This window comes from Triticum aestivum, chromosome 3B, assembly GCF_018294505.1.
Source record: "Triticum aestivum cultivar Chinese Spring chromosome 3B, IWGSC CS RefSeq v2.1, whole genome shotgun sequence".
Classification (NCBI taxonomy): domain Eukaryota; kingdom Viridiplantae; phylum Streptophyta; class Magnoliopsida; order Poales; family Poaceae; genus Triticum; species Triticum aestivum.
Genome location: NC_057801.1, coordinates 365,440,940 through 365,465,934, shown reverse-complemented (window position 1 = coordinate 365,465,934; position 24,995 = coordinate 365,440,940). Strand labels below are relative to the sequence as shown.

Below are 24,995 nucleotides of genomic sequence, written 5' to 3'. Positions count from 1 at the left end.
CCTCATCCAATGTTGAAGGTGGATCAACTATCACTCAATAATGTATTATGGAAATAACACAATTAGTACCGAATCTTGTCAATTCTCACACATACACAAGTAAAGCTTTTGGTGGAGCTTGGTGAGGATAGTGGCACAAAAATTTGATGCAATTGTTAACAAGAGTCAATAAAGTTGAAAGAGATTCACAAATTCACAAGTGAAACAAGTAGACCAAGAGCAACGAATGGCACACGGAAACACACACACACTGATAGATAAATAGGGTCGTGCAACCAAGGAATGAGCTCAAAATGGGGAATCCACGGAATGCTCTTGTTGCACAACTCTAGAGAGACGCTAGCAAAATGTCTTAATAGGCGGATACGACACTTGTGCACAACCTATAAGAGACAAAAATGCAACGACTTATATCCCAAATATGTTATGTATATATGATTCCCGGTGCTTCGCACACGATGATCCAAGATGATCAATATGGTAGTATGATATGCAATGTGGTGATGCTATGGCTATTGCTTACAAGCTCTTTGTTTTCTCTTTGCTTAAAAGTTTCTTTATATGATCACTTATGCAAAAATTTCGAACCAAGATAACATTTTTGTATATGTAGGAACAACCTTGTGACACAAGAGATGATATGATGATACCAAGATGAGGTATGTATGCAAAGGAATCGATGATCACTAAAGTACACAAGCAACGTTGCCGGCAATACTCAAATGGCTAGTCTCAATAGGCAAGTGACGCAAAATGACTCGGGGGTTAACAATACTATGACAAGAAGAATGTACAATGATGGGATATCACGATACCAAGATTATATAGATGTTACTGTTCTTGCTTACGGTTAGGATGTCAAAATGGTGAAGGTGGCCGATGTTGAATCCCTGTCGAGGTCGAACCGTTTCTAGTTAGCCGAATCAAAAAGTTTAGCACAGCATATACACTTCTTTAAACATACTCTACTATCGTTTTTGCCTTTGGGCCATGAGAAACGTAGTGTATATATCCTCTCCGAGAAAGGCGAAAACTGGACATGACGTGAAGTAGTGAGGAGACCCGTTTGACATGGTAGTCGGCAAGTTTCAAAGCTTCGTCTGCGGTTTAGCTGGACAGGTGAAGTCCTCCCTCTCTCCACGGTCCTCCTACTACTCCCCACCCCCACCACAGCGACGCATCACCGCGGGAAGCACGCACCGGCTTAGGCATCCCAAGCTCCCTAGTCCCCTTCCCACCCCACACGGCGAGATCTTGGTCTGATCTCGCTAGCGCGTGGTCAGATCCACCACACCCGCTCACCAAGCCATCGCGCGGCGGAGACCCGATGTCGGCGGCGGTCGAGGAGCAGATGGTAGTGAAAGCGATCCGGGAGGAGTGCCCGTGGGAGTCCCTCCCCAAGCGTCTCCAGTCCACTCTCCACACCAAGGACGAGTGGCACCGCAGGTATTTAGAGCCTGTTCGTTAGAGCTCCAGATCCTCATTTTACAGCTCCTTGCTCCTGATCCTCCAAGAATCCACTCCCATAAGGATCTGGATCAGCTTTACAAAAGTGTTCGGCTATCAGTTGGCTCCTAAAACACTGATTTGTGGGTTTAGGAATAAATAGACCATACTGCCCTTGATTGTGATACTTTTGTCACCCCTCTGCATATACGTCCGGCATACCATGACATGTTGTGAACATTAACATATTATATAGGAATAGGAATATTGAGCGTTAGTTAACAATTCATTTTGAGTTTTTCTGAAGCATCATCGTACGTTGATTGCAATTATAACCATCACATGTGTGTGCTACAAGTGGTCCCATGATTATCACACAACAACAGAGTGGTGAATGTATATAACAATATATGTTATATGTGTAGCAGCTTTTCCAAGTGTATATAATGAACATGATCAATCTAAATAGATGAAATAAAATGTTCTACCCATAGTTGTCTCGGAACAAAAAATAGTATGACATAGAAAATATTCACAACATCTAGCTTGTAGATTCAGCAATTGCCTTTGCAAGGTCGTCACGGAACTTATCCATTGACCTATCACTCGTGCTTGATTTGATGAGTCTGATGCATCTTGGAAATAATATATTTCCTATACCTCGTCGGTATTGTCGGAACATAGTTAGGACTCCGATCAAATCTATGAAAATGCCTATCAGTCATACCATGCTCCCTTATGAAATTGTGCAAAGCCATGGTTGCTGCAACAATCATCTTTTGCTTGTACAATGGGTAGCTTGGCATGTTGAGAAGAATTCGCCATTTCATCTTCCATACACCAAAAGTTCTCTCAATGACATTCCGAATACTTGAGTGCAGATGGTTACATTTTTCTTTCTCGCCACTAGGAGCAACACCTCTTCGGAAGTCAGGAACGTGATATCTTTGGCCCTTAAATGGTGACAAATAGCCTGGACGATTTGGATAGCCAGCATCAACAAGATAATATTTTCCTAAAATATAGATGTGTAAGTCACAGCAACATGAAATAGATGCAATAATACACAATCTGATATGAACATACGGTAGAAAAATACCTTCTGGAGGATGCAGAAAGATGTCTTTATCTCCGTCTAATGCATGATAAAGCACACTATCATGCATAGCACCTGGCTGGCCAATAGACGCATATGTGAAGCGCATGTCAAAATCACATACAGCCATCACATTTTGAGTTGTACTACCTGATCTGCCAATATATCTAATGACATCCTTAGGCTTAACAGTTGCAAATATGTGGGTTCCATCAATAGCTCCAATGCAGTCTTTGAAATGTGGCCACTTCCTCCTATCATTTCTGATTCTATCATGAACAGTAGAGAAGTTTGGATCTTTTGGTCGCACAAAATCTTTAGACATCTTTACCAAGCTGTGCAGAACAAGATCAAACTTTCTACTGATTGTGTCACCGGAATGCTTAAATCGATTTTGCGCTCCCCGATTTGAGTGACATTCATCACAAATGTGCAAGAAGAGTGCTAGAGCTTCAAATGTACTCATATGCGTAGTTGATTTCAGACCATACGTACTCACCAAAAGATCATGCAGATTGTGAAACATTGTAGAATTCATACAAAACATGCGGTGGCTCTCCCTTGGAGTGCGCAAGGTTTCTTTCACCCAGCCCATTCCACTGAGAATTGAAGTCCTAGGTTCATTCTTATCCAAGTAGGTCATGTGGTACTTTTCAACAACAGTTACAGCAGAAGCAAGATTGCTTATCATCATTTCATGTAGGTGCATCAGCTGTACATCTTCGTCATGCTCTTCATTTGAGTAATTACTCCCTCCACTATCACTTCCGCTTGAGGACATCTATGCACATAACACACATGAGACAATTCACAATGAGAAACGAGTCGATGGCAATAATGACATACATAAATAGGAATAAGATTCAAATGACTGTATTCATATAGATAATTTGTGACAAACCGGACAGGGTCTTACAAGCCAAATAAATTACTAAATGCAACTTGAAAGATAGGAGTGTTGAAGGCATATTACTTATAGGAATGCCTTAACAATTACAACCAAAATATTATAATCTATTTGCCATACTTGGCATTATATTTCCTTTTAAGCCAGTCAAATCGTGCACGAGCATCAGGTATGGTCATAAACATTTCTCTTTGCTCCTTTACGAAAATATCAGAAGCAATGAAGTGCTCATTAGTGCGAATGACACCACCACATTCTGTAACCAGAGTCATGGCATCTTTGATGGTACAAACTGAGGCATCCTCTCTCTTCTGAGCAATGGATTCAATGGCTGCTTGCGAATTCTTGCTCAGCTCAACAATTTCGTTCAAATGGTCTTGCATGATCACAGAACCACTCCTTGACTTTTTTCCTTTTCCGTCTATAGGACCACCTGCTCTTTTTCCTTTACTAGCAAGATGCCCGCGCATTGCACGGAACAGCAAGATGCATTTTTTATAAAACACCTGTTGTGATTGACCCATGCAGGAGTAATCCGATGTGTAAAAACTAATGATATCTCGAGAAAGAGGAGAGATAAGGTGAGGAGGAGTGTGGCGTGGTGGTGATTGGTGGTCGGACTGAGCGGAGGCATGGGGATGGACGACGCCGACAGCGGCCACCATGCCAAATTGTTCCAGAGGCTTCCTTTTTTAATTGCTCAACAATGAGGTTGTGGGAGATAAGGATGAACGAGGGAAGGCCTTATCTGCAAATGTGGAGAGAGGCGCGGGTATCTTTTTGCAAAATTGCCATAGTTTGCTTTCTATCCGTCAGATATAGATCGGACGGTCTATATTGCAAGATGGCAGGCACACCATCATCACCAACTTGTTTTTTATAAGAGTAGAGATTATTAATAATTGGCGACTCCTCTTCGTCCTCACTTTCTTTGTCCTCGTTCTCATCTCTGTGGTCTTCAGCATCAACATTCTGAGGACTTTGAGGCAAGCTACCATTAGCAGGAGACCAATGGTCTTCACCAGTGTTGCGCAAATCTTCAAAGGTCTTGGCCAAAAGGTCCTCATTTTGAAGTCCAGCCTTCTGAAACCTACCACAACCTTGGTATTTCTGTCAACGCCAAGTACTAAACGTTAGACATCCACGGATGGTGAAGCATGTTTTGTATGTGCAGAAAATAAAAAACGACTAGTAGCTCACTTTTTATAGTTTTTTCCAACGCTCGGCAGAAGCTGTAACCGTTTGCTGCACAGAATCCCAGCCCATACCTGCCTCCTTTTTCAAACTCTTCCAAATGTAGTACGCACTTTTTAGTTTATCCCATTTGTTCTTAAACTGTCTTTTGTTGTACTGTATTCCAGTCTTCTGGTAGAATTTATCAATCACTGTCATATACCCAGTATTATTCATATGTGTATTTGGGCGATTTCCAGCCTCAACTTGTTCCTTGAACAACTCACAAACCAAGCGAGTGTGTTCTTCATTCCACTCAGCAGTTGCTTCCATTGCTACTGTGTTCGGCATAAATCCACATAAGCAACGGTACCAGCTGCTAATAAAAATTAAATGAAGTTGGAGATGCACGGAATAAGTCTTCTAGTATTATTACTCATATATATGAAGGCATAAGTACCTCACAATAAATAAATTAGCTAGTACTATTACTAAGAAATCTGATAGTACGTCTAATCTATTATTTAGGGAAGCGACTCATTAGCAGCATATATATAAAAGGAACAGAACACACTCACATTCAGTAATCAGCTAGTGAGAGGCGTACATCTGCACTTCGTACTAGTTATCTACAGCCAATCTGAAATCTATCTTGAATATACATGATTTTCTATGAAACCGAGTTCCTCAATCAATCTTGGCTCATGTCGTGTTGGAATTAGAGAGGGGATGGGAAAATCTTGATACAAGCAATGGGGGCAGGTGAACACGAACCAATCTACAGCCTAGGGTTTGGGGCTGGGAACCATACCTTAACAGGATAAATGGAAGAAGTGAGTCAGCGGTGTAGCAGGTCGCCTTCGTCGGTCTCCGGTGACGGCCGTGGCTGCCGTCGGTCACGGCCTCAGTGTCGGCCGTGGCTGCCGCCGGTCGCCTCTCTTGTTCCTCGTACGAGAGAAAGAGAGGAGATGGAACAGATTAAGCAAAGCGGTATGAGATTTTAGGGGTTAGTAATGGCAATGGTGGGTAATATCTCTTAACTTATCTGTGCCTTTTGGATTCCACAAAAATAGAATCGACCTGTTGGTCGCTCCTCCGCGCTAGTGTATTTTCTGCTCCGCTCCTTGCCGATCCGCGGATCGTATTTTTCGGAGCCCGGGCGTTCGACTCTGCTCCCTCGACCCCGGTACAAATCTGAGAGCAGGAGCCGTACCGAACACAGCTTCCTCTCATAACTCTCCATGGTTTCGCTCTGCTGCAACCTGCAATCCGTGGTGGTTTCTTTTGAGTTCAAAAAGCGACTACAATTAATCAGTAGAGACAATTCGACACAGGTTGAGCTATATACCTGGCACTTCCCTAGCTCTCATCCTTACTAGCTGCATTCAGGTAGGAGGCTTCAGAGTGGCATGTGATGGTCTCAGTTTGGTGTGGAACATTGCAGGGCTTGGGTTTAGAGTACATCATAGGTGAAAGATGGACTCTCTTGTTACCTCTCGTATAAGCTTGTGAAAGCTTTTTTTTTGGTATAGGTAGATTGGGTGAAAGTGAACCAAGCCTGTCAAGTTCCCTCGAAGTCTGTGAAGCACATGATATTCGGTTTCTTTACAGAGCATACAACATGTAACTCTAATATAGTTTCCTGTGATTTGAACCTAGGACCAACCAATTGTTTGTAGAACGAGCTAGCCATGACACCAATGCAACTGTTATGTTCTGTATGTAGAGGTCTGTTGTCGCTCCGTTCCAGAATATAAGCTGTATTGATTTTTGTGCAAGTCAACCATTTCAATGTTTGACCAAGATTATAGAATAAAACAACAATATCTGCAATACCTAATAGATAAAATGTGAAACTACTTTTCATGATGCATCAAATATATAAATTTCATATTGTGGATATTCATATATTATTTCTAAAAACTTAGTCAAACATGCACTCGTTTGACTTTTGAAAAAACAAATACACCTTATAAAGGAAGGGAGAGAGTATATGCAAAAGGAAGTGAAATCCATGTGCTAGATTTGTTTCCAAGTAAGTCTAATAACGTGCGCACGTGCTAGAATAAACGATTACGAGTCGAACGACTAGTCTAGACTAGTCGCTCGACTAGTGTACGAGTCGCAGAGTGGATGTCGACTCATTTTCTCGTGTAGACTACAAATACGAGTCGAGCCGTGGATGGACTAGTCGACGACTAGTCTGGACTAGTCGACATATACGAGTCTAACGACTGAAAAAAAAGAGCTGCCTCATCTGGGACGAGGCGCCACCCGCACCCACTGCCCTGCCACCGCCGCCGCCACCCACCATCGGGACGGCGGATGGCGCAGCCAGGTGTGGCGGCCGGTCGGAGCTCGTGCTCAGGCGACGGCCATGGCCGTGACCCGTAGGGGCGCGCAGCCTTGAGACGAGAGATAAGGAAGAGAGAGAGGAGAGGAAAGGAGGAGGCATGGTGGTGGTCGGCGGGCTCGCCGGCGGCAGCGGCCGGGACGGGCGGAAGGCGGCAAGAGGCGCGGGTCGCGTGCGCGCGTGCTCCCGTGCGTGGTGGCACTGGCGGCGGTGATTGGAGAGGTCGGGAGCTAGGGTTCCAGTGGCCGGGGGCTAAGTAGGCTGGCCATTTGGGCCCAAATGGGCCAGCTGGGGGCTGCTGCGTGGTGCTGGGCTAGTATTTAGACAGTGGCTGGTCCTATTGCATACCCACTTGGGCCCAGAACACTGCATAGCTCAATTATTTAGACAGTGGCTGGTTTTATTGCATACTGTACTGTTAGTATATACTACATACTACCACTAGGTATTAGTAGCCGAGTACTACAGTACCATGTCGACTAGTCTAGCATTAGTCTAGACTAGTCTCGATTAGTCTATGAGTCTCTACCTCGGAACGACTCGTCGACTCGTAAACCTTGGCTAGAATATGTGTATAAGTAGGAAAAATAGAGTTAACTCATTCCCACAAGTATGCAACATGATTAATTTCCTAGATCCACAGCCCGTTGATGTTAGTAGATCTTAATTTTTAAAATGAATCTCAAGGTGACAGAGTGCTCAATACCCAGCAAAAGATGGCTTCGGGCAGATCTCAAGCGGAAATGCTCGGGTCTGGCCTCCTGCAGTGAACCATTGCGTGTCAGAATTCGCGTATCACTTACCTTTCCGAGTGGGATGAGAACACAACGTTCTTTCATGCAAATGCGGCAAAGCGTCAGCGGCGTAACATCAGTTTAAGTTGAGGAAGGGGGCGGTACAATGCATCGATCAAGAGGGCATGGAAAAGCTCGCCTTCAGCCACTTCGTGCAGCTGTTGGGAAGCACGGCCGAGAGGAAGCACACGGTTAACTTGGCGGAGTTGGATCTATCTCATGAGGAGCTTGCGGAGCTTGACGAACCTGTCATGGCGAAGGAGGTTTGGAAGGCCATCAAATCGTTGCCGGCCGACAAGGCCCCTGGGCCAGTTGGGTTTCCGACACAATTTTACCAAGTAATGTGTGATATCATCAAGGCGGAGGTGCTGGCCGCAGTGCAACAGTTCTTTCATGGGGATAACCGCAACTTTGAATTGCTTAACGAAGCCCTAATCATCCTGCTACCAAAGGAGGATGCGGTGGACATTGGCGATTACTGCCCCATAAGCCTTCTTCATAGTTTTGCAAAGATCATCACAAAGATTCTTGCGGGCCTTCTTGCAAAAAAGTTGGGCAGTCTAGTGGGGCGCAATCAGAGTACATTTTACTTCAGGAAGAAGTATTCAGGACAACTTCGCCTTGGTCCACCAGACGGTTAAGGTTTTACACAGGAAGCAGGTGCCGTCGTTGTTTCTCAAACTGGACGTGGCAAAGGCATTCGACTCGCTTGCTTGGCCGTTTCTCCTGGAGGTGCTCGACCACAGCGGTTCTGGTGTGAGGTGGAGATATTGGATCTCTTCGATGTCGGCATCCATGAGGGTGATGCTCAATGGCTTGTGGGGCAATTTACAATTGCCATGATCATTAATTCTGCAGGTCATGGGGTAGCGTGTAGAGGGAGGCCGAACACATGAACGGCGAGCCAGACACATTCAGATGCATTCGGAGGAATTTGGGTGCTACTCGGCAAGGACTGCCTACCGTGCTTTCTTCTTTGGCTTAACTGAGATGCCTGTAGCAAATGAAGTTTGGAACTCTTGGGCGCAGCCACAATTGAAGTTCTTCGCGTGGTTGGTCGTCAAGAATAGGGGCTGGACCTCTGATCGCCTTGCCGCAAGGGGCCTACCACACCAGCCGAGCTGCCCGATGTGTCTCCAAGAGCCTGAAACTCTTGATCATTTGCTTGTGGAATGCTCTTTGGCGCGCACGGTGTGGTTGGAGGTGTTGAGGGTTAAGGGCTGGGAAAGCTTCACCCCATCCCAACAGGGCGTGGTGGTGGACTGGTGGACAACGACTAGTAACACCACCGCGGCGGCAAGGAAGGAGCTGAACTCTTACATCCTCCTAGTGCTAAACTCCATCTGGAAGGAAAGGGGCTGGAGTGTTTTTGACAAAATCTCCTTGACCACTAGTGGATAACAGCTCACATCGCTGATGAGTGGAAAGTGTGGTAGTTTGCGCAGCAGAAGAGGCGGGTAATTCATGGAGTCGTGGGCGACTGAGAGTAGTCTGTCTTAGGTGTGTGTGGTGGATGGTTGACAAGGGTTTCGGCTAGCCTAAGGGCCGGCCTCTTGTAATTCTTAAACTTGCTTTCTCTCTTAATTCATGAACGCGCAATTCTCATGCACGTTCCGAAAAAAACTCATAAGTTCATCAAAAATGTCGAAGAAAGACGAGGTTCTAGCGTACATATTCATTCTTTTAGAAAATGAAAGCTTTATTACCTCACCATCTGCGTTAAAAATCTAGCATACGCGGTACCCACAATATTAAGACAATTGTTTTGTACTACATCGCGACAAAATTTATATGTAATCATAAAAGATCATGTGGACTAGGCAATGAGTAATAGGATGAGACATGCCTTTACTTTTTTCTCTTCCTCCTTTTTTGGCTTGGACTGCCTTGTATTTTTGGCCCATAAGAGTTATGTTGCGCCGGAGAGATAAAGGAAAAAATTATTGTCCGTGTGTTGTAATGGGGCATAAATATGCTATATGCAATCACCATGATTTATTTGTCATTTTATTGTTATAAGATCATGCAAGAATATGTAGAGTGCTATCTTATGTTTCTTTTGTTCCTTGGCACTCCATCTCCCACCTCACCTCCATTGTTTCATGTTTTGATGATTTTTTCTGACCGTTTTTCTTGAAAACTGCTTCTATTGCTCCATGTCTTATTGATGGAAAGGGCTAGGCAATCTACATGTACACTTCAACACCCTCTCTCACGTGTGATGCGCGAAGTCAACACGTGAATTGTTATGAGCGGCATATATTACAGCCCAGGCAGTTAGGGGCCTGGCCAGTTATCTTATCGTGTTAGGGGCTTAGCCCAATTATATCATTAGGAGGATTATATAAACTCACGTAAGAACCTGTTTTGAGAATAAGCAAGAAGCAATCATAATTGCTCGGCTTCCTTAGGGAGCCAGGAGACCTAACCCTAGCCTCCTCCTCCCCTGCGCCATCTCCTTCGTGCCACAGCCGCCGCCGCCTCCACCGCGCAGGGACGGAGCCCAGCCGCCGGCCGCTGCGCCCTCGCCCTTGTCCTCCTCCATCCTTCCCCTACAATCTCCGCCCTAGAACCGGCAGAACCCTAACTCCTAACACCTTGGTATCGGGTAGCTCGGTTTCGACCATGTCTTCACCACCAACCATCCGCCGCTGCCCACCACCACCGCACCGCCGCTGCTCCTCTCCACCGCGCCGCTGGGCTCCAACGCCGGCGCCTCCATCGGCCAGTCGCCGCCCCCCTCCACCGCGGCGCTGGTCTACTCCCCGGCGGAAATCATCGGCGTCCTCAACGATCTCGTCACAGTCGTCCAGGGGATCTGCCTCTCCTTGGCAGGGCCTTACGGGCTGCCGCCAGCCGCGTACCAACCATTGCCACTCGACCGATGCTGTTGCCGTGGCAGCCGCCGCCCCCGGCGGTCTCCGCCGCGCTCGCCGGGCCGCTGTAGCCACAGTTGCAACTACCGCCGCCACCGCCCTGGCAGCCTGGCAGCCGCCGCACCCAGGGGCCACCGCGGCGCTGGTTGGGCCGCTGCAGCCCCCTCCACCGTCCCGCTCTGGCCACAATGGCCGGCTGCGGCCATCGCGGCGCCCGCCGCCTCTGCCGTTTCCATGCAGCAGCAGCTGCCGCGCAGGCCGGGCTGACTACAACCGCGCCGGCGGGCGTGCCGATTCAGCAAGTGCGGTTGCCGCCCTCGCCGTCACAGCTTCCGGCGTGGTTGGCCGGGACGTCACCGCCGCCAGTCTACACCATGGCCGCGGACCAGCCGGCGCCCTCCCTGCTGTACGGCGGGCCCTTCGGCGCCGTGGGTTTCCACGCTGGATTCGATGGGCCACCGCTTCCCAGCAGGCACCTGTGCACACCGGACCGACGCCATTGTGACGCCCCCGATTCAGTCGTACACTAATCATGCACGCAAATGTGTACGATCAAGATCAGGGACTCACGGGAAGATATCACAACACAACTCTAAAACATAAATAAGTCATACAAGCATCATAATACAAGCCAGGGGCCTCGAGGGCTCGAATACAAGTGCTCGATCATAGACGAGTCAGCGGAAGCAACAATATCTGAGTACAGACATAAGTTAAACAAGTTTGCCTTAAGAAGGCTAGCACAAACTGGGATACAGATCGAAAGAGGCGCAGGCCTCCTGCCTGGGATTCTTCAAACTACTCCTGGTCGTCGTCAGCGGGCAGCACGTAGTAGTAGGCACCTCCGGTGTAGTAGGGGTCGCCGTCGACGGTGGCGTCTGACTCCTGGACTCCAGCATCTGGTTGCGTCGACCAGAAAGAAAGGAAAGGGGAAAAAAGGGGGGAGAAAGCAACCGTGAGTACTCATCCAAAGTACTCGCAAGCAAGAAGCTACACTACATATGCATGGGTATATGTGTAAAGGGCCATATCGGTGGACTGAACTGCAGAATGCCAGAATAAAAGGGGGATAGCTAATCCTGTCGAAGACTATGCTTCTGGCAGCCTCCGTCTTGCAGCATGTAGGAGAGAGTAGATTGAAGTCCTCCAAGTAGCATCTTCAAGTAGCATCTCCAAGCAGCATCTCCAAGTAGCATCGCATAGCATAACCCTACCCGGCGATCCTCCTCTCGTCGCCCTGTAGAAAAGCGATCACCGGGTTGTCTGTGGAACTTGGAAGGGTGTGTTCTATTAAGTATCCGGTTCTAGTTGTCATAAGGTCAAGGTACAACTCCAAGTCGTCCTGTTACCGAAGATCACGGCTATTCGAATAGATTAACTTCCCTGCAGGGGTGCACCAACTTACCCAACACGCTCGATCCCATTTGGCCGGACACACTTTCCTGGGTCATGCCCGGCCGCGGAAGATCAACACGTCGCAGCCCCACCTAGGCAAAACAGAGAGGCCAGCACGCCGGTCTAAACCTAAGCGCGCAGGGGTCTGGGCCCATCGCCCTGAGCACACCTGCACGTTGCGTGGGCGGCCGAAAGCAGACCTAGCCTAGTGGCGTTCCAGTCCAATTCGGCGCGCGCCGCTCCGTCGCTGACGTCTGAAGTGCTTCGGCTGATACCACGACGTCGGGATACCCATAACTACTCCCACGTAGATGGTTAGTGCGTATAGGCTCGTAGCCAACTCAGATCAAATACCAAGATCTCGTTAAGCGTGTTAAGTATCCGCGAACGCCGAACAGGGCCAGGCCCACCTCTCTCCTAGGCGGTCCCAACCTGCCCTGTCGCTCCGCCACAAAGATCCACACAGAGGGCCGTCGGGACAAAGGTCCTTGCAGCCCCCAATCTGTGAATCACTCGCGGGTACTCTTCGAGCTGACCCGACTTTAGTCACCATCTGTATAGTATGTATGTATGTATAGTATATACCCGTGATCACCTCCCGAGTGATCACGGCCCAATAGTATAGCAAGGCAGACTGACAAGAATGTAGGGCCAATGATGATAAACTAGCATCCTATACTAAGCATTTAGGATTGCAAGTAAGGTATCAACAGATGTAGCGACAATGTCAGGCTATGCATCAGAATAGGATCAACGGAAAGCAGTAACATGCTACACTACTCTAATGCAAGCAGTATAGAGTAGAATAGGCGATATCTGGTGATCAAGGGGGGGGGGCTTGCCTGGTTGCTCTGGCAAGGAGGGGTCGTCAACTCCGTAGTCGAACTGGGCAGCAGCAGCGTCGGTCTCGTAGTCTACCGGAGATAAGAGGGGGAAGAAACAATGAATACAATGCAAACATAAACATGACGATGCGTGACGCGACAATAAGCGGTGCTAGGTGTGCCCTAACGTGGTATGAGGTGGTACCGGTTAAGGGGGGAAACATCCGGGAAAGTATTCCCCGTGTTTCGCGTTTTCGGGCACAGGAGCCGGAGGGGAAAGTTGCGGGTTCGATAGGTTAGGGGTGTGTGGCGGACGAACGGACTGCGTATCCGGATTCGTCTTGTCGTTCTAAGCAACTTTCATGTTGAAAATATTTTAATCCGAGTTACGGATTAAAAGATATGATTTTCTAAAGATTTTATTAATTTCTGGAATTTAACTAATTAATTAATTAATTCAAAAAAATGGATTTATGACGTCAGCATGATGTCATGCTGACGTCAGCAGTCATCAGGGTTGACTTGGTCAACCTGACATGTGGGTCCCGTTCGTCATACTCTGTTAACTAATTATCTTAGTTATTAAGTTTAATTAACAGTAGTTAATTAGGTTAATTAGTCATTAGGTTTAATTAATCAGGATTAATTAAATTAATTATTTACTTAATTAATTAATTAATTAATTTTATTCATTATTATTTTTATTAATTATATTTATCTAAATTCCTTTTCCCTTTTTTTTTTTTAATAAAACGTTATGGGGGCGGGCCCCTGTGGTCAGTGGCCCATGGGGCCTTGCGGGCGTTGGGTGCAGGGTGCGGTCGCCACCCGCTAACGGGCGAACCCGGGCGGCCGCCGCAGGCGCGCGCGCCAGCACCGGCGAGGCGGGCTGGGCGCCGGCTGCAGGCGAGAGGGGAGGCGGGCCACGGCAGGGCGTGGCCGGCGGGCGCAACAGCGGCCACGGCGCCGGACCGGGAAGGCGCGGGCGAGGCCACGATGAGCGCGGGCCGGGGCGCGACGAGCGCGGCACCGGAGCGAGGCAAGAGGTGTGCGGGAGGGGCGTCCAGGGGCGCGGTCGAGGGGAGCGCGGCGAGCGCGCAACGGGCGGCGCCGGAGCGCGTCGACCGCGGGCGGGGAGGGCGGTGACCGTGGCGGCCTAGGGGAGAGGGGGCGAAGGGGGGTGCTCACGGGGGGATGTAGGGTTCGTGGCAGCGGGGCGTGAGGAGGAGGACGGAGACGGCGCGCGACGGGGAGGCAGTCCGGCGACGAGGTCCGTTGAGGAGGAGGGCGGCGAGGCGGCGTTCCGACCGACGGAATCCGGGGGCGACGGGGTCGGGCCTCTCCCCGATCCAGATGGGACCGAGAGGAGAGTGGGAAAGTGGGGGAAGGGGAGGCGCCCGGCGATGGAGAGGCGGGGCGGGGTCGAGGCGGCACCAGGCGGCGGCGACGGACAAGGGCGAGATGGAGGCGACGGGTGACGGCGTCGGGCGGGGGTCCGTCGAGGAGAAGGCGAGGGGGAGGGTGGCGGTGCTCGGCGCCGCTCGGTGGCGAGGACGAGGCGACAGGGTCCGAGCGCCGTGGGGAGGTTCGTCCCCCCCGATCCCGATCTGGATCGAGGAAGGGAAGAGGGGCGTGCGGTCGTGGGGAGGGGGAGAGAGGAGTGGGACGAGTGGGAGTGGGGGTTAGGGTTTCTAGGGTGTGGGTGGCCTATAGGCCAGGGGGCGGCCGGCTGGGCCGTGGGGCGGGCCAGCCCGTTCGGGAGGCTGAGGCCAGCTGGGCCACTTGGCCCAGCGGGGGGGGGTGTCCTGTTTTCTTTTCCCTTTTTTTTGTTTGCTTGTTTTCTGTTTTCTTTTTTTTTATATATATTTTCTTCTCTCTTTTTAGTTGTAGTTTCTTTTATTTTCAGTTTTATAAAATTACCACTAGTGCCTAATTTGTATTTACCAATAAACTACTACGAGATTAATTCTTAACCCATAATAAAATAGCGTTAGCATTTTATAAATTCAATAGGCATTTGTTTAATTGTTTTCACTATTGTTTTAATTTGTTTTAGGGCCTTTAAACATTTTATCAAAGTTTGGTTTCTCCACCATAATTACCTATGTATTATTTGGTTCACTCCGAACATTTAAATTTTAAATATTTGAAACTTTTTATTGTTTGCTCGATTTTGAATTTGAAATTCGAACTAGGTTCCGAACTAACGCGAGTTTATCCACAGTAACCGAGGTGACGTGGCATCATTAGCGGGGATTACTGTAGATTAATTACCCGGGCGTCACAGCCATCCTCTTCGTTGCCCCGTACCGCCGAGCCGTACGCTCATGGCGCTCATGCTCAAACACCGCCGCGCTTCGCCAAGCTCGACTTCGCCACCTACGATGGCGCCGAGGACCCCCTCAACTGGCTCAACCAGCGTGAGCAATTCTTTCGGGGGCAACGCACGCTCGCGTCAGAACGCACCTGGCTTGCCTCATATCACCTTCGGGGCGTCGCTCAGATGTGGTACTACGCCCTCGAGCAAGACAAGGGCGGCATGCCCCCATGGGAGCGCTTTCGTGAGCTATGCCTCCTTCGCTTCGGGCCGCCGATACGCGGGAGCCGGCTGGCGGAACTCGGCCGCCTCCACTTCACCTCCACGGTGCAGGACTTCGCCGACCGCTTTCAGGCCCTGGCGTGCCACGCGCCCGGCATAACGGCTCGCCAGCGGGCCGAGCTCTTCGTCGGCGGTCTGCCGGATCATATCCGCGTCGACGTGGAGCTACGGGGACCCCAGGACCTCCAGACGGCCATGTACTACGCCCGCGCATTCGAGTGCCGCGCGGTGGCCATCCAGCAGGCATCACCGTCCCGGACCGCTGGGTCGCCACCCGGGCCGGACGTTCCCGCGCAGGGTCGGCCTGCTCAGGTTTCCACGGCACCCCTCGCCGCGACCGCGACGCGCCCGTTCCGCCGGCTCACCTCGGCCGAGCAACTCAAGCGTCGCCGCCAAGGGTTGTGCTTCAACTGCGACGAGCCCTACGTGCCCGGCCACGTCTGCCCGCGACCCTTCTACCTGGAGGCCGCAGACTACATTGAGGCCGCCGCCGCCGGCCTCGGCGACCCGCCCGCCCAAGCTGCCGCGGAGGTGTTAGGCGACGGTTGATCACTCGAGGAGTTCCACAAGCGCTTCCCCGTCTTCCAGCTCGAGGACGAGCTGTTTGTGCAGGCGGGGAGAAATGTTATGAGCGGCATATATTACAGCCCCGGCAGTTAGGGGCCTGGCCTAGTTATCTCATCGTGTTAGAGGCTTAGCCCAATGATTAGGAGGATTATATAAACTCATGTAAGAACCTGTTTTGAGAATAAGCAAGAAGCAATCATAATTGCTCGGCTTCCTTAGGGAGCTGGGAGACCTAACCCTAGCCTCCTCCCCTGCGCCATCTCCTTCCTGCCACAGCTGCCGCCGCCTCCACCGCGCAGGGACGGAGCCCAGCCGCCGGCCGCTGCGCCCTCGCCCTTGTCCTCCTCCATCCTTCCCCTACAATCTCCGCCCTAGAACCGGCAGAACCCTAGCTCCTAACATGAATAGACTCAGAGGTATAGCTCAAGAGGTCTATATGTGATCACAGAGGGAGGCAACAACAGTTTTTGGATAAATTACGGAAGCCAGGACTTGAACTCAAGACCTTAAGCCCTGATACCATGTTAAGCTTCATGCACTAGGGAACTGATGGAAAGGACTAGGCAATCTACATATACACTTCAACATCGCACACCGCCCTTGGGCTGGCTGCCCGCCTCCTCCACACTGCTCTGCTCGCTGGCTTGCGCACTTTGTTGATGGGCCATGTTGGCCCTTTGCGTCGGCCTGTCCGCTAGTGCAGCGACAATAGCAGTTTAGAAAAGCATGGGCCAACCCCTCCATGCTGCGCTGCTTGCGCACTCTGTTAATGGGCCACGTTGGGTCTCTGCGTCAGCTTGCCAGTGTGGCGGCAATCTGGCTTAGAAAAATAAATGCCTGTCTCTAGGATTTGAACCCAGGACGCAACCTCAAGCGGTATGCACAAAACTACTTGTCTCACGTACCTTTGTGTCAAAGAAGGGAACATATTCTTGATATCTGTTTCCTGTTCCAATATTTTCGTCCGTCACGATAAGTACCGGAAAAATTCAAAGATCTGGTTTTCCTTATCAGCCAGTGTCCGATTGTGACTCATGCATGATTGATTTCAATAGCCCAACAATACGTCGTCATGACTTCCGTGCAAAACACAAACACTCACAGCCGCGCCTAACCCTCCTCCTATAAATACAACTGCAGCCGAGCCGCCTCCTTCGCTCCACCGCACTGGAGCTCAACGGCATGTCTAATTTCTTCTTTCAGGTCCAGAATGAAATGAGTGACTAAGAGCAACTCTAGCAGACCCCGCATCCCGCCCCGGCCCGCAAAATAACCGCCAAATTGCGGGTCGGGCCCAGAAAATCCGCACGATCAGACCCCGCATCCCGCCCCGGCCCGCAATTTTTTTTGCGGGGCGCGGCAAATCTTCTCCCCCAACCTCTATCTTCATGGGTTGGGAGGCCGACCCGAGCTGAACCCCTATCCGGCGCGAGATTTGGCGGGAGGGACATTTCCGCGCGCCCTTTCCCGCTCCCCGCACCCTCCGCCACCATTGCCCCCCCCTCCGCAAGCTCCGGTTCCTCCTCCCGGCCGTTCCTCGCCGCCATGGACGACCCCGTGCTGTCCCCGTCACCGTCGAGGTCGCGCATGCTCCTTCCCCTCGGGCGGATCTCGTCGCCGGCCATGTTGCCCCCCCCCCCCCCGCCGTCGCCCAAGCACACGCCGCGCCGGCCCGCAAGCGGCAGGGCAACGTGGTCGTGCAGGGCGGGAATCCGGCTGCCCCTGCCGCGACGGCCCGCGCTCTGGGCGCCAACGCCGCAGTGCGATCCCGGCCGCGGCGGAGAATGCCGGCAAGACCGCGGGCGTAAAGCGGAGGAAGGTTCCGGCTAAAAGGAAGCCACCTTCAACCTCTCACTCCATCCCCCCGCAAGGAGGTGCTCCGGCGATGCCGTTCAACGGTGCCGCTCCCCCCGCGAGCGAGGTGTTCGACGAAATGGCTGCAAGGTATGCCTCTTCGGTCTAGCGATTCCCTTTCATTTTCGCCATTAGTGTCGATAGCTCGTGACTTGTTATCGTTCGCTATAGCGGTGGTTCGAACAATGCAACAACCGAGTTCGTGAACTTGTTGGACACGAACGCGGTTGACATTGATCAAGCCCCTTTCGAACCATTCGACTACAATGAAACGGACGGCGGCGTGGATGATCATGGTTGTGCGGACGAATTGGAGGAGATCGAAGCGGACGCGTTTGAGGAATCGCAATCAAAGAGTGGGAAGAGCCAAAGATCGAAGAACTACACGATCTTGGAAGATCAAGCTTTGATCCTGGAAGATCAAGCTTTGATCCAAGCATGGAGTGCGGTGTCTCTTGATCCATGCACGGGTGTTTCTCAAACCGCCAAGAGATATTGGCAAAGGATCGAAGATCAGTACTTCCGCATTATGAAAAAGTATCCCAATAGGACTCCACGCACATTTCGGTCGCTTCAAGGGCGTTGGGAGAATATCAAGCCTATGTGCAGCCGTTGGGCAGCTTGCTTGGAGCAAGTACGCAATGCACCTCCAAGTGGCACCGTGGAGTCCGATTATGTGAGTTTGTTTTTCCTTTGTTCAAGTTGTGCATCATCATAATATATCATGGGAAATGATTGCATCACTTTGTTCACATTTTGTAGGACAAGATTGCTCAACATAGATACAAGGCCATGGAAGCTTCGGAAGGCAGATTCTTCAAATTAGAGCATTGTTGGGAGTTGCTCCAAAAGTGCGATAAGTGGAAGTTGATCGACAGAGAATCCCCACGAAAGAGAGGCTCACTTGCAAACATGGATGAAGATGAAGATGATGATGGCCCAAGAAATTTGCACAAGCCCGATGGCGACAAGAAGACTAGAGAGAAGATCAAGAGAGAGCAAGAAGCATCGAGCTTGAGGGAGAAGATTGATGCCATGGTGCAATCAAACGAGTTGATGTTGTTGAAGTCGTTGGAGATCTAGAAAGAGTTGGCCAAGAAGAAGGCAAAAGAGAAGCAAGAAAAATGGCAAATGCTCAAGGAAGAGGGGCTCCGCAAAGCTGCCATTGAGGAGAGAAAAGCACACGCCTCTGAAAACAAATCGATGTCATTGTTGCTTGCCGAAGAGAACAAGATCATGTCAATGAACCGCAATGACATGGACGACCTCACCAAAACATGGCATGATATGGCAAGGAGAGAGATCTTGAAGAGGAGAATGGTAGCCTCGGCCGGTCCGTGTTCCAGTTCTGGTGATGTTTTCTCTGCTCCATATGGTGGCAATGTGGATGATTTCGGTGCGGGAGTTGGAACAAGCGACGAAGGTGGATTCGGTGGCGCCGATGAACTTCAATATGGACTCCATGGCGCGGAGTGAAGATCGACCTCCAAGATGATGCCGGACATGGGCGCAAACCTTTTGCATGCCCTCTTTTGCGTAATGAACTTCGCTTTTATTTGCGCGCAAACTGTTTATGTCGTTTGAATTTGAACTTTTTGCCAAACCCTATGTCAAATGCGAGATTTGCAGTTTTTCTGTTTGCGGGTCTTCGTGGTGGTGCCCGAGCAGAACCCGCAGAAGCCGACCCGTAAAAAAGCATATTCCGCGAATATACTTTTTTACGGATCCGTTTGGGGGGTCTGCATCTGTGCCAGCCCGCGCCGGCCCACAAAAGTGGTTTTGCGCGAACTGCAAACGAGTTTTGCGGGCCGGCGGGATGCGGGGTCTGCTAGAGTTGCTCTAACATAGTCTCACTAACTACACCCTCATACAGTCTAACCTGGTACACCAATTGGTTAAACTGACTTCAATACCCCACTGGTCCCTGTTGCTTCAGCACAAGCAAATCTCGCATACAAGTTCTGTGCACATTCATATAAAATTTCTGTAAAATAGCAGCACTGAACTGAGGGGACGCCTGAAACCATTGTGCTGCATTACCATGCAAGTGCAGAGATGCAGACATCAATTTGAGCGCCTCTGGAATTTGGTACAAAAGAAATATGCGTGACCAAATATGAAACCCTTCTTCCTCAAATCTGGGGAACTCCATTTTCGGCATCCAGGGGCGCTTGTGCCTGTTCTTGTCAGGCGGGTGTGACGGGTTCAGAACCTGCGTTACCTCAGGTATACGCTGTTGTGGTGGGGCATCCGAGAGACGACAATCCTGCAACAACAAAGAGAAATCAAACAACTCTTCATGGTCAGCGGAGGTACGCTGGTTTTGGAGGCTGGAGTGCAATCCATTCTTCATGACTTGGCACATAAAAATATTGATGTTTGTGGAGTGGGTGTAAAGGAGGGAGCCTTCTAGTTAAGGGTTGGTGTTCTAATAAGGTACCTTTGTACCAATACTTCGTGTCTTACAAATATCATTGTAGGTTCCTTCATAAGAGGCCTTCCCAAAGAACTCCCTTGTAGTACTTCGTATCTTGATTCCCGTTCTTGATATAGAGTTAAATTTCAGGAGTAATCTTGTGTTGTTAATTTTGTGGCAGGATTGTCGATTATTGCATCCGAAAACGATTACAATGGAATACCTGCTTTGCCCGTCGAGTTTACAGGGAAGGGGAATACTATGAAGAAATGATGCGCTATCTCCGGCGCAATCTTGCAGTACGTTTCTAATACCTCCCATTTTCCTGATAACATTTTAGAATAATTTTTTTGCATAAGGTTGGGCACTTGTTGAGGGAAAATTTCAATCCTCTCTTTATAAACATTCACTAGCGCATTACTATACCCTTTTCTTTAACCTGTTATGAGTAAAATACAGTGCGAATACAACATCTTTTGTGCTGGGTGCAACCAAGTCACAGAACTTCACAAATCTTCATTTCGGTCCCATAAGGGTGCAGTCCTGATCAATTAGGTGCCACCCTGAGTGTCAAGTGCCACGCTCAGGCCTCAGGCCTCCTGACATTTAAAATCACTACCCGCTGGACATGCCACACTATCTTTTTTCCCTACCGCCCCCCTCCTGATCGCTGCACCTTTCCTCTAACTTCTCATCTTCTGCACCGTCAATCTTCCCCGGACGGTTTACCGGTTTAGTACTGATGGTGGTGGACAATCGTCAAAGGTGGCTGCCTTTTTGTTCATCAACTGCGAGACGCATGCATCACCAACTTCATTTGATGCCTTTTCTCACACCAAGTCTAACAGTGTGATGCAAGAGGTTGGAAAAATACACGAGATCATGCCGAACAAGGGCAGCATCTAATCACTTGCATTGCACTGTGTCGTGCGTGCCTATCAACATGTCATGGTGTTGTGTAGCCGAGGCTGCAGATATAGGGCGGCAATGAGTCAGTTTTGCATTGTCCCCATAAATATGTTCTCTTTTTGGGAGAACAAAGCATTCACCTCCATCAGCTGCCGATTCTTGGCCGCCGCAGCAGAATGTTCTCTATCTCTCAGGCCAGCCTGTTTGTCTCCATGTTCACTTTGTCAGAGAAGACAAATCACAAGAATGCAACATAAAGGTGAACAGAGTGGAGGAAGAAAATGCTATGGCTAGGTTCAGTGGGATGTTTTGCAAAATTCCAAGAGACCCACACATAGAATGTGATACATCGGCCCCTGGGCAAGTGAGATTATCCCAGGTGTCACCTTGACCTGTCCTGCGCACACTATTAAGTTTGTGACCAAAATTAGGACAGTAAGGTTTTTTTTGAACTTTTGAGGAATATGACGGTGTTTAACCCATTTGGATTTTGCTGTCACATTTGACCCGTAGCTGTTACGTCGTGTCAAGTTTTTCCAATTTAATGAATTTTCTCTGATTTTGACCAGTTAGGCCCACATCTCTGGATGACATGGCTAGTGAATTGGATCCCAACTCAAAAGCGCAAACCAGCTCGGTGCGTCTTCCCTATCCACACGACCAGACCTGCTTCCTTGCCCACCAGCACAATCCGCAGACCCACCTTAGCCCAGTAGACTGCACCTGTTTGGTGGTATGGTCAAGGCAGATTCACTCTGTGAGACTACATGGTGGGCTAGAGATGAGCAAACAGTGGCAAGTAGGAGCGGCAACACGCGATAAAGCTCGCCGGCAGCACTCGCTGGTTACTCCACATGGGCTGCTGGTAAGGCGGTCAGGTTGTGTGGGTAGGTAGTACACTCCCAACTGGTTTACGCTTCCTAGTTGGAATGCTAGTCACCAGCCATGTCAGCCTGACAAGTGGACCTAGCCGCTCCAAAATGGCGCAAATTATTATACTGGGTTGAACTTGACACAATGTAACAACTTCGGGGTAAAATGTGTCAGAGAACTTTAAATGAGGTAAACATCAAACGGGTAAAATGTGGAATTTACTCTTTGATTTTAGATACCTTGTTTTCATACTATCTTGCCAGTTACAGTTTCTATTATTTTTCTGTAATTGCTTCTGCAAGCTCATGTTGCTCTTTTGTTGATGTGTTCTGATGGTTGTTGGGTATATGGTATGATTCAACATTCTCTTATCTTGAAAAGATGAAACAGCACTTGGAATTACATTTTGCATGGAACTGTCATTTTTGTTTATGTAACAGAAACCAGTCTAACCCAACCCAGCTTGTTACAAAGAATGACTCTCCTATGGTAAATAGTTCACCTGAAAAGCTCAAATATCTCACTTCATACATAATGTTTTGCAGTTATACCCATACCATCTTGCAGACTATATATGCCGAGTATTGAGGATCTCACCATTCAGATATTACTGTGACATCCTGTTCGAAACTATGAAGAACGGTAATCTGTTGTTAACAGCAAGATTCTTTCAAAGAATTCTATCTTGTGCTGCAGTCGTACAGATCAGTTTTAATTATTTTCTGCTGGAAAATTTCCACATTTATAAAGTAATAATGGAGGCATCCTTTGAAATCTGCTGGTATCCCAGGTTGATTCAATTGTTTTTCATCTGTTCAGTTTTGTAGAACAGGGAAATGTAATGATAGGTGTGTGCCAGCCTTCACCCCTCCCCCCCCTCAACCCCCACAATTGTTTTTTGGTTTTCCACCTCTTGCTTTATCATGGGCGTCTCATGCACTTGGAGCATGTCCAGCTATCATCACCCACTAATGATAGTAGAAGAAAATTTTAGTAAATTTCACATACGTCCTAGTGTACAACATGCCGGTTGCCAATGGCTGTTTGTTGAACTCTCCTCCCCTGTCATCCGGTCTTGGGCGCCTCCCTACATGGATCTCGGCTGCGCGCAGGTGCTCACGGTGGTTGCGCTTGGGTGGTGCGTTCGCAACGACTTGGCTTCACTCCATGGACGCGGGTGGTTGCGCTTGGGTGGTAGAAAGCAATAGCTCTCCCCCCTCTTGTTAGCCAACATACCTAACCTAGCACGGCCTGGTGGACGCGGGTGGCTGCAAGATTGTTGCTTGTGGAGCTGTGGTGCTCCTGCTGTTCAGGCTCGCGAGTGGGGCTGTGGACTGTGCTGGGCACTCGGAGCCCCGTCTGATGGTGTCCTGGATTAGGGGGTACTCACAACGTCGGCCTACCATTCATGGGCCAGGCCGAGGCCCACTTTTGGGCTGAGGCTATTACCACTTCCACCTACCTCATCAACATTCAGCCATCTGCTGCTCTGCTGCTCTACAGGGTGGTATTCCTCTCGAGCGTCTTTCTGGTCGTTCTCGTGATTATTCAACGCTCCGTTTGTTTGGTTGCGTTTGCTATGTTTTGCTTGCCCCTCGTGAACGCACCAAACTAACCGCTCAGTCTATTGAGCGTGTCTTTCCTGGATACAGTGATGAGCATAAGGGCTATTGGTGTTGGGATCCTGTCGGTCGCCGGATGCGTATTTCCCGGGATGTGACCTGTGACGAATCTCGTCCCTTCTACCCGCGTCCATCCTCCTCGGCCTTTTCCACGCAGGACATCTCTTTTCTTATGTTTCGAGATACACCTCCCTCTGTGCCTAGTATTCCTACTCCTCATCCCGCTGTTGCGGATCCGACGCTGTCCTCTCCTACGGTTTCTTCTCCTACCTCATCGCATGACTCTCCACCTTCATCACTGATACCTTCCCCTTCTCCACCTTCATCACCGATACATTCCTCGTCTCTATCTCCAGTGATTCCACCTTTTTCGTCCTTTCCTTTCCATTATACCCGTCGTCGACGTGTTATATCTATTGAGGTGCCATCTACTTCTGGTGCGCCGTCTTCCTCATCCCAGCCGACTTATGGTCTTCGAGCTCGGCCTTGCCCTATACTCCTGACCGCTATTCTCCTAGCCATTATGGCCTTTCGGTTGTAAGCCTACCTCTTATCGTGATGCTGTTGTTCATCCTGAATGGCAGTTGGCGATGGCAGAGGAGATTGCCGCACTTGAGCGCAAGGCACATGGGATCTGGTTTCTCTTCCTCCCCGTGTTTGCCCTGTCACTTGTTTTTCTTGACCAGGAACGGCCCATCACTTGCAAGTGGGTCTATAAGATTAAGACTCGCTCTGATGGTTCTCTTGAGCGTTATAAAGCTCGTTTTGTTGCTCGTGGATTTCAGCAGGAGCATGGTCGTGATTATGATGAGACTTTTGCTCCTGTGGCCCATATGACCACTGTCCGCACATTTCTCGCTGTGGCCTCTGTTCGCCACTGGACTGTGTCCCAGCTTGATGTTAAAAATGCCTTTCTTAATGGTGAGTTGCGTGAGGAGGTTTTGTATGCAACCACTACCTGGGTATTCAGTTCCCGACGGCATGGTTTGCCGTCTTCGTCGCTCTCTCTATGGCCTTAAGCAAGGCCCTCGCTCCTCGTTTGAGCGTTTTGCCTCTGTGATCCCTACTGCTGGCTTTTCGCCAAGTGATCACGATCCAGCGTTGTTTGTCCACCTTTATGCTCGTGGCCACACTCTTCTTCTATATGTTGATGACATGATCATCACTGGCGACGATTCTGAGTACATTGCCTTTGTCAAGGCTGAGCAGTTTCTTATGTCTGATCTTGGTCCTCTTTGTTACTTTCTTGGGATTGAGGTTTCCTCCACCTCTGATGGATTTTTTATTTCCC

At 49.5% G+C, this 24,995-nt stretch overlaps 1 protein-coding gene across 7 annotated transcripts in view; it reads left to right on the top strand.

The window, feature by feature from the left end:
• The first annotated feature begins 965 nt into the window (after positions 1–965).
• The window catches only part of LOC123069919 (protein FAM91A1), a 42,513-nt gene continuing 18,483 nt past the window's right edge, over positions 966–24,995 (top strand). Inside the window, exons 1-5 of one of the 7 annotated variants that reach the window (XM_044492896.1) lie at positions 16,044–17,974; positions 18,056–18,560; positions 18,647–19,420; positions 20,482–20,599; positions 22,628–22,724. In XM_044492896.1, the coding sequence (XP_044348831.1) occupies positions 19,407–19,420; positions 20,482–20,599; positions 22,628–22,724 (229 nt within the window). In that variant the 5' untranslated portion in view covers positions 16,044–17,974; positions 18,056–18,560; positions 18,647–19,406. Of the gene's footprint in view, positions 1,447–16,043; positions 17,975–18,055; positions 18,561–18,646; positions 19,421–19,454; positions 20,321–20,481; positions 20,600–22,627; positions 22,725–24,995 lie in introns of those variants that run through there. The other 6 variants (XM_044492895.1, XM_044492900.1, XM_044492894.1 and 3 more) reach the window with 6 other exon arrangements.